Source organism: Varroa destructor, unplaced genomic scaffold (assembly GCF_002443255.2).
Source record: "Varroa destructor unplaced genomic scaffold, Vdes_3.0 BEIS01000004.1, whole genome shotgun sequence".
Classification (NCBI taxonomy): domain Eukaryota; kingdom Metazoa; phylum Arthropoda; class Arachnida; order Mesostigmata; family Varroidae; genus Varroa; species Varroa destructor.
Genome location: NW_019211457.1, coordinates 25,857,350 through 25,867,829, shown reverse-complemented (window position 1 = coordinate 25,867,829; position 10,480 = coordinate 25,857,350). Strand labels below are relative to the sequence as shown.

The 10,480-nt window shown below is 37.7% G+C and overlaps 1 protein-coding gene across 1 annotated transcript; it reads right to left on the bottom strand.

Annotated features, from left to right (window-relative positions):
* Positions 1-6,481: 6,481 nt before the first annotated feature.
* LOC111250057 (tubulin-folding cofactor B-like) lies at positions 6,482-10,480 on the bottom strand. Its single transcript, XM_022804680.2, has 3 exons — positions 10,315-10,480; positions 8,073-8,523; positions 6,482-7,849 (listed from the first exon to the last, which is right to left on the bottom strand). The coding sequence occupies exons 2-3, from the start codon at positions 8,518-8,520 to the stop codon at positions 7,578-7,580; spliced, it is 720 nt and encodes a 239-aa protein (XP_022660415.1). The 5' UTR covers positions 8,521-8,523; positions 10,315-10,480; the 3' UTR covers positions 6,482-7,577.

Below are 10,480 nucleotides of genomic sequence, written 5' to 3'. Positions count from 1 at the left end.
TATTTTTTAAGATTTTTTTAATTCCTTCACCGTTTTGAACCTTTATATTTTTGGGTCATTCGGCTTATTATAAACCCAAAATTTAATTCCCCTGGAATCCTTTATGTATAGAATATTTGTTCGACACTTTAACAAGTTTACGCCTACCAATGTCTCTTTAGGCACATGTACTATTAAAAAGATATTTGCGGATTAAAAAAGCAGTATTTTAAAAATGACTAATTGGTGGTACTAAAAAATCTGCTTTTATTTAAATATAATTTTTAAAAACAGTTTACTAAAAAAATGTTTGATTCAGGTGACCCACATTATGGCCATATTTAGCTATCGAAAGAGTCCTGACCATTGTCCGTGGTTTTAAAGTCACACACCTCAAGCAACGTGAGCCGCGTCAGGCCGACTTTGGTGTCATTCGAAAGCTGGGCCTTGGCAGTAATAGACGTGTCACAGTTCAAACTTAAAATAGAGCACTTTGAAGATGAGCCATTTTTGTGAAAATCCCAGTAAAATTCGTATTTTTATCATGATAAAGGCATACATGCTTCTCAAGTCCATAAAATATTATACTGCTTATGGTCGAGATGCGTTATAGGAAGAAACGGCTTAAAAATAGTTTTGTGGCTTTCGTTCTGGAAATTTTGATGTGAAAGTTGTTCTTCGTAGTAGTCGGTCAATTACAGCAAAAGCTGATAAAATTATTGCAAAAGTTACATCCAACAAACCTTCGTACATATCGCCAAGAAATAAAGAATCTATAAGCCAAAGGGTTTTACTGAATCGTTTTCATCAATGAAACTCTACAAACACGCAGTGAAATCGAGCCACTTCTAAAGCTGTTACACATATACGATTTCATAATATGGATCACATAGAACAATAATGTGCGAATAAAAATGTTCCTCACGGTCCAAACTAACGTCTGCACCGACATGTTTGCTGGGATATAAATGAAATTGTGCATCACAAGCTGTTGCCGTCTGATAGAACTATTGATTCGACCCCTTACTATCGATAACTACAAAACTACAACAAGCCATGAAAGATTCAGTTCAAACTAGCAAACAAAAAAGGCGTCGTCCTCCACCAAAACAACCCCGGGCCACACAGATGTTTAGCTACCCACTAACCTACGAGAACTTGAATGGAAAACTTCAGCCCGCACTTTACACAATTAGTGTGTCATCTGCTTCGGTCTCTGCAAAACTTTCTTCATTAATTAATGTAGTTAATAGTGTGAATTTAGTCTTAATAGAGGAATGGAAACGTCAATTGTCACAATTTTTTTTTAGCAACCACGGAAGCTTTAGAGTGATGTTACCACAAAAACAGCAATAGGTTATCGATCTAAATGGCTCATATTTTGTTTCGTAATATTAATGTAAGATATATTTAGTTCAGTTTTGGCTTTGAAACGGGCAATATTTTATCAATAACCCAATATGGGGCCCAATAGGGCCCCCTATCCTATATGCAACATGATCTGTTAAAGGAAATTTGACAACATGCTCTTTTCAAGTTTCGCTTTCCGCGCTCGTATTTGAAGAGATTCAAATTGGAATTACAAGGAAAATGCACCATGGACCTAAATTAAAGGACTATGAAGGGATTCCAGAATGGCTGAGAAACAATCACTTCATTATAGATAGGTCAGTGTCAGCTTAATCCATGAACCTTAGAAGTCTTTCAGGGATTTTTATGTTAGGGTTCTCAGTACCTTTTTCAGCTTTACGAATAGTACAAGCAATTTAAGTAAAAAAAAAACAGAGCTCTTTACAACCCTTTTACTCTGTGAAACACTTTTTCTTTTGAATTGTTTTTTTGTTATATTTTTGCTATCACAAGCCTGTTGTAAGCATTTGCTTCTGATCTTTTCCTGGATCTGTGCTTTTAATGATAAGTATTTCACAAGGCAAAAAAACAGCGTTGCAACATATTCATTTTTCATCAAAGTGAAAAAACTGCCCAAGCAACTTCGATGTATTTGCAAGGAAAACTCCGTAGTTGAGAGGACTGCTCAAAACTGGTTTGTCAAATTCAAACATGGCATCCTCAACCGATAAGCGATACGCTGCCTTCGAATTTTCAAATTTGACAAATATTGCCTTGAGCCAAATACGTTGTTAAATGAGCTAGCCTTTGTTAATCGCAGAGGAACAATGCACACGGAACAAATATTCGGGGTTATTTCCGTAGCATTTTTCAAATCTTTTTTTATTTAGGCTGACATGTGGCGTTTGTTTACGCGCTTACCTATAGGTGTTTGCTATGATAGTATTGTAAGCATTTAACGAGCGTTTCCTGACTCCGCTAGTTGCAGGTAAGTGCACGTCGCCTTTTGTGCCTGACGCAGCATTATTCCGAATTCTAATACTCCTTCGACTTTGTTTTCAAGCTAATAGTTCAACGCATTTAAATATAATAGTACGATAAACTGATTAGAGTTTCGAAAGCTTCGAAAATTGCTTTCGAAGATTCGCGAATTCGAAGATTTTTCACGACAGTGGAACAATGATTTCGAAAATCTTCGCACAATGTGGCTTTGGATATGATGATTGCGAGTAAACAGTTGGCCAGTGCGCCGACCACATAGCAAATCTATTATGCTGTACTTACTTGTAAATAAATTCGTATTGTTTTTTTTTTTTGATTTCAGTTAGCTGGTGCACTGTAGCCCACGAGAATGAATTACAAGCTATATTTGCAATGGCATAACGAGACCATGAGCATATAGATACCAAAATTGTCGTTGATTGACGCTTCGCCAAGAGCCAGCTGTTTTTTTACTGTATCATTGTTGAGGAAGTACAATAAGTCCCTTACTTAGAGGTATACAAAGTACTAAATGTTTATGCCCAAAACAGCTCACTTACCGAAGGAGATGAGATTGCGAAGAACACAATTTAAGCCATCAGTTTTAAAATAATACAAAATCAGCCCACAGACTATGTAAGAGCTGTCTGAAAAGAGGTATCTATTTGGTAACCCATTTTTTAGATGCCTCCGCGAGCTTGAAATGCCCTAATATAGCTATGAGTTTCCTATGTCTAACTTCCAGCGGTGTTCTGAGTGAGCCGGGTATCGTAAAATAACCCCTATAATCATTACTAATTATCCGTTGTGTTTCAGAGTCTCACCTGCGTTCTTGTAACGGCGATGTATGACCCTACTGCTTTCATCTCTGTATCACACATTTAAGTGCATACACGAAAAAGCTTATTATTTGCTGCTCAAGGCATTGAACTTTTACTCAGCGTCACGATCATAACTGTTTTCAACTGTTTTAGGTGGTATAACTAACTGTTCAATTACTTAGCAGTATCTCTTGAAAATGGCATATCTCATATTTTTGAATGTTACCAACTGAAACGCAGGCTTCGATTCATTCTTTTTTTACCTAATTTTCAGCTGATCGTCGTCTGTGATAGGCAATCAGTTAAACCATCTGCAAATGACAATGGATGCTCATAATATTTTCCCTCCTTTTTTCCGTACTACAACCTGATTTTCGCAGGTACCTACGCATTTCACCAGAACCCATTATGGCAGCAGTTCTATCTGACTTGCGAGTCTGTCAGTGTACCGACGATCTACCTAACGATCTTTCACCCGTTATAGGTTTTCCAGCTACGAGGCGCGGCGTAATATCGTGATTACGCTGTACGTCGTCTTTGCTCTTATACCGACGGCACACTGACGGTATTCACTCGACTTTTGTGAGACTCCTCCGACAAGTTCTCATGGTGTTCATTTTACCGGGCTGGCATCCGCCATGTTTACGAGTGTCCCTCTGCCGGTGTTGTCAACTTATGCCACATCTGGCATATGTTTGTCATCTTCGCTGAATTCTCATGGTACGAAACGGAATTGACGTTTCTTCGGTGTCACGAGGAAAGCACGTACTAATAAGGGAAACTCCGAACTTATTGAGGGTTAGGATTACGCCATTTAGACGGAAACACTTAAAAATAGCAACTATTATTTTATGTAGGATAGGGGTCCTAGGGTAAGTCGAAATAGAGAGCCGTGGTATATTGTTTATATACATAATACTATACTCTCTAATGAATCCATCACAGATAGCCCTAAGGGGCATTAGAAACAAATATTTGTTGATTGCGTTGCCTGTGATCAGGTCGTGTAAGTCTGTCTAATCTATTAATATCGACCATTAGCAGCCATTAGATACCCATGGATGCAACAACTTCTGTTGTCATGGTACCGCTGTTATCAAGATTTTTAAACTCGGCATCGCATATCTTAGAATATGTGCCGTCGTATAGAACGCATATACAAATATAATCAAACAGACTGATAGCCAGAACATATTGGCAAGTGATGTGATGATACCCAACTAATAAAGTTACCTTAAAATTATGTGCACGAATGCGGTAGTAACTTGAAAATATATTTGAATATGCTATAATTGTATTTTATTGCATCCGGCTGCAAGGACAATTTAAGATCGGCGCCCTAGAGATTGTTCAAAGTAAATTTGAAAACTAGCGGGTGCTTATTGCCTTCCTCGTTCGCAGTTTCCATAATCAAGGTCTTCGTCTCATGTTAAACGCAATATGAGAACCTTTCTATGCCTGTAAAGCACATATCAAAATATTTCAAACAGTTCCATCTAGACGGTATAGAGACCTTTAAAGACCAATTAAAAGAACATAAAATAGAAGTAAAGAATGTCTGAGGCTTGTTGGTACTTTTGTCATTATCAAGAATATTTAAAGTTGCTCTATACAACCTAAATGCTAAAAGTCAGTCAGTTATAGAGAAAAAATGAAATCAGAATTCTAGAGAGAAATGGAAATTATGGTATTGCATCCCTTAGCAGATAGAAGCTATTTGAGTAAAATCAGTGGTCAGCCTATGAACTGATCTCTAGAGGCTTAGTAGCATAGCACGCAATAAAATTCTTAGCATTAAATCAACGTTATATAGTAAGGGAATAAAATTAGTATACTTAAAGCAGCAAAACAAAAACAATTATTGAAGGAAACGCTAGTTTTTATGGTTGTAAGGTTGTGGCAAATATTGAAAGAATGTCAAAAAAAAAAACCAATAAATGTGACTTAATACGCAAGTGTAGCTCAAGAAAAATTCAAACATTGCTCACTATTGAAGGTGCCTAATAAGGGACGCAAATATTTGCTCCTTAAGATTAAGCTGGGCAAGTCATTATTTGACTGTATTAGGAAAACCGCTTTTCTTTTTAAACGATGGTAATTGCTTTAAATATAAGACTGGAATTCTATCGTATAAGACTCTTGTAAAAAAATTCAAATTAGAAAAATCTGCTTAAATCATTGATGGCTTATTGAATAGCCAAGATTGACTAATCGGAGTGTTTGGTATATAATTGCCTGAGGGATCCTTAATAATTTCATTAGGAACTTGACCTGATTGGTGGTTACTATTATTCGATACGGACGCAATCAGTTGCAAATGAGTCTCAAGTGAGTTCTGAGCTGTTTCTTAGCGGATATATACTAGCAAAATCTCATAGAATTCGGTCCCATACACTGCTTAGTTAAGCGATCCTTTGCAGTGCATGTTGTAGTTTGGAGGTTGGAAAACCACTCTTTTAGCTCGTTTATGGTAGCTCCCACTGAATATGTTAAATACCAAGGTTGAATACAGTCTACTCGTATGTGATGGCAAATTTTGCATTTGCTTATTAAATTCAATAGTCCACATTAAGGGGTAAAACTGAGTACAACAGTTGTCATAGCCTGCCGAACCTTCAGCGGTCCCCTAGCAATTAGAATTGCCACGCACAGGTTTTTTTTTTTTATCAAATCAATGACGGCATAGGTTGAACGCACATTGAAAACACAGGTTTCTCTGCGTCTCGAAAATTAGGTATGTCGTGCGAGTAGTCATTACAAATAGCAGCTTGATACACAATGAGCCAACAAGCGTTCAACTAGCTGAATTGATTGATAACAACATTTGTATAATTGCGAAACTGGCAAGCATTGTTCTCACTTAGACCTGAATGATTATGTCTTGATTATACATGCCTTGTTCCTTGCTCAAGAATTCACTAAAGATCTCAAACCTATAAACTGGATTTTAACCAACTAATCAGTCGATCGAATAACCAAAGATAAAAACCCGCTCCTTCTACACATATATATATAATAGAAATCTATTTTACCGGTCGTCAAATTAAACAAAGTTTTCCCTAGCCAAATCAGTTCGATGCTCTTACCACAATTTAATTGTAACACACATTATCTTTTGATTACATAAATACCGCTAATAGCTGATAATAATTATGGTTATTATAATTATGAAATAAACCGAAGACCTAATTTTAATATGTACATGTATTGGATTTCACGATTCAAATAGACAAGTTCAACTACCTTGTTCAAGTAACTTGTTTGCGTTCGATTCCAAAGATTATCTTTCTCGTTCCGTTTCATAAAGTAATAATTTCTATCTATAACGATGAAAAAATAAGTACAAACGGTCTGTTTAATATCTTATTTTTCCGTTTTATTAGAAAGCGTTCGAAGTATCACGTGTCGACGGTACTTACCCATTTGCCCTCGAAACTGAGTTGACGCAAAATAATTTTCCGTATTTGCAACACATTGCATCTGCATTGCAAGAACAATTCGTTTTTCGGAAGCATTTTGCCGAAAGTCCCTTTTTTTCTGTCTCTGCCGAGTAACACATTGTGTAGATATGTGTTTTAAAGCATGTTGTTGAAGGTGCTATTATCATCATTATCTTGCTGATAGGCTCGTCACCATGGTATTCAGCTTGCTTAGTCCATAGGTGCAAAAATAAATAAGTCACATGCCTCTATTATGCTCTAGTGCTTTTTAAATAATTAATTTTCCCATCTTTAACTAGTTTTATTTCGTTTTAATACTTTTGCTTGTTTGTTTTCCCCGCGGCTCAAATGGGGCAGTCCACTGTTGTTGATGCTGTCGTCATCGAAGGTTATCCCAATGCAAAATGTGGAGAATTTGTGTCATAAATATATGTCATTTTTCTATTTCTTAGATCTTTTGCCATTGGCCGGTGCGATGACGGTCTGGCAAAACTAGACAGAGAAGAATCGCAAAACATCTTAAATTCAATTTTATAGAATCACAGGTGATGCATATTCGACTATTCTTTTATGTTGCCAAGCGACTGCGTGCCCACTGCAGTATCCGACAGGCAGTATAAGAAAGTGTGAACATTGAGTTGACCTTCATATTTCTTTATCCTCTAATAATTTTCCAATGGTATAAGATTCCCTCTTGTTGATATTTTACTTAACCTAATGCCCGCCTGAACTAAAATCAGTTTAAAGCCTTCAGTCGTTACTGAATTAAATTGACTCTCTTTAAGGGTTGAATTTAATTTGAACTTATATTACATCATTAAGGATGACTGTTCGCTTCGCTTAACTCCTAGGTTCGAAGTGTTAATTATTGGTTAGATCCGTTTTCGAATCGATGCATCAATCCTTTCTAAATTAAGAACTCCACTGCGCTATCTGGGGCTGAAGCCGATTTCTAGACGTTGGATTCAGCAGTTGTTGGCATCGCGGTCGACGAGGCCGGTTAAAATCAGATTTCGTCCAGTTCGTCCTCGAGCGATATTTCCGGGAAATTGCCCACCTCAATGTCAGCCGGTCTTACAAAGACGCCATGCTTAGGTTCGCATTTGAAATATCGCACCTCACCCGCAGTACCATCGTTCTTTCCCAATGGTTCATCAAGGCAGACTCCGATAAAGGTCACACCGGGTTTCAGACAAATCTCTCCAATGTACTTGACTTCTCCGCGACGAGCAGGGGTTCCTTTAGTACGTACCTCACAGCGCTTTCCGACCTCGATTTCTAGCGAAATAAAAATCACAAGAAAAACAAACGCCAATTGGTTAGGTGTGAGTTATGCGACTAATAATATCGTCATTACTAGCGAATCAACTATTTGCTACTACTAACTACCGCATTATAGAACTAGTATAAAATATTCAATTGTGCATCACCGATATGGACGCATCGGCGAAGTTCGGCCTAATTTCACTAGTAATACATATTTTCTAGATACAACGTTTACCCTTTAAATTTTCCTTATCCGTCTTGTTTGATTCGTTAACCGTCTTATTCGAAAACCGTCCTAAACCATGTTGTTGCATAAAACTTCGAACGTTATTCACTTGGGCATATCTATCTTCTGAAATTTTCATCTTTTCAACCGCGTCCACTTCGTCAAAAATGCCCATAGAGGGATCGATCACTTTGAGAAGCAGGCCAGTGTCCATCGCGGGGTAGTCACCGATTTTTCTATCATCTTCATTAAGTGCTTCTAGCAGTTGGTTAGGTGATTCTTTGTTACGTAGCTCTAGCTTCATGCGATTGTAGGCAGCACCAGTTAACAATTCTAGCCGCTGTTTTAGCTCGCCTACGGTGATGTTACGATTGAAAGCCCGCTCGCATCCAAGATCGGAACCTTCGGTCGTTACCGTGAGCCTCACAAACTCGGAAGACATCTTTTCCACCTCCATATTCTACGAAAAACACAAGAAAACAGCGCAATTTCATAAAGTCACGAAATTTTAAGTTTATGGAGCTATTCTACAGACTGCTATAAATTAGATTATTTTATTGGTATAACGTCTAGTTAACACAGTAGGGTTACGATAAGATTGTACTGGGCCGTTAACATTTTTCTACTCTGGTAAGGCAACAATATCACAGTATAAATACTATTTCAAATTGACTGTTAAACCTGCATGCACATGAAATGATTCTTATTGAAATGACACTTATAGGTAATTTATCTCAACATTGTTGGACTGTTTTATCCGAACGGTGTTTTAAATAACACCAGATACTCTATAAAATTTTCATAATTTTTATTTGCCTTATTCGTATCCCATTCATATCTCAGTAATAGTGGGGTAACCAACTTTAAATCTTGAAGCCATCTTAAAATGCAGAAGGCTTTTTACATTCTTATAACTGAACCGTAAAGGTCCGGCGTGTGTTTATTAAAGGTTCGCCTAATTTAACTTTTACAGATGCGGACTCCCCAGTTTTATATCCGTTCCTCTTACGCCCCGCGCCTCATAGGCGGAACATTTACCTGCATAATTGTGAAGTGTTTTGCAAATTGTAGACAACAGGATGATTAGATAGATTAATTGTTGAAGCCGAGAAGAAGTGCTTAATTGGCTGATGGTGTATTATAAAAAAATGGAGATACGAAATAAAATCAGGGGTTCAGTGGAGCGTTCATACGAATACTGAACGTGACGGATCGGGGAAAGGCACGCGCATCGACAATTCTATTTATTAGGGCGGTGCTCATCGTAACTTCGAGAAGCACCCGCTTATGCGTAGGCACATTGATACAGGGTCATTATTGGGAAATCTTTAGAAAATCGTTAGACCCTATTCATCTACTGCTCGATCACCGAGACACGCTAACACTTTTCATATAATTTTACATGCATTATATATTTCAGTCACTATAAATTCAGTGCGGGTTATAATTTCTACCCTGGACATATTCACCAGCACATATTAAGAATATGAACATAGAGCAGCACGCTAACGAAAATGCTAGCAAACCGAATCGCAATGCCTCGATATGAAATTATGAAAAATTCAACACGAATGTCAAGCTGAATTTGCGCTATTCAACACACTTATATCCCTGTTTCTATACATATGTATTTACATAATTTCAAATATTTTTCAGCTTCGCTAATTATTAACAAGCAGAAACAAGCCGCAATAATATACATAGGCGATCGATTCCAACCGCTTCTTGCTGGTTGAGCAGCGGCCCGAGATAGACATCGCCACTTCGACAACAACTACTGGAAAGCTGCCCAGCGCGTGCATTAAAGGATATCAAGAATCCGCTTTATTCAGGTACTCCCAATTTTGGTTCAATATGAAACGTTACGGGCCGCTTGTAGGCGCGTATTTTGTCTATACCAGATATGTGCTGTATAATGTATTTGCGACCAATGTAGTTTTTATCGATTATACGCCTATATATATTTACAAGCGATATAATCGTATGATGACATCTTAACCATTGCCACCGTGACGGCAAGGATACCTACTTTAATGACCATAGCATTAAGTAACATCGCTACATTGTCTCCGAAAACAGTAGCCGAATTGGCGTTTATGCTTCTTCATCGTTTTTGTCACAACGCAAAATATCATTTGTACTTTAACAATAGAAACTTATGACGTAAAGAAACGTAGATAAACTCCTATGACAGGGGTGCGTTCAGTAAGTAACTAAGCGGCAGGCGGCGCTACCAGTTAATGGAACTCACCGTTGGAAACGGGTCGCGCTGAGGAAATTCCGACAGCTTTTGAATATAATTGTTTTTGATTCGCGGTGAACGTTAGTGGTGTAAAATGCGGTCTGCCAACATCTAATCCATATATCGGATCAGATTGTAAACACGAAACGCATTAAGGCCGCATCAAATACACACC

Bases quoted from the DNA above. Each gene is read 5' to 3' on its own strand.
- LOC111250057 (XM_022804680.2), bottom strand. From the start codon at position 8,520: ATGGAGGTGGAAAAGATGTCTTCCGAGTTTGTGAGGCTCACGGTAACG. The intron at 7,850-8,072 runs GTAAACGTTGTA...TTATTTCGCTAG, and splicing joins GGATAAGGAAAATTTAAAGG to AAATCGAGGTCGGAAAGCGC.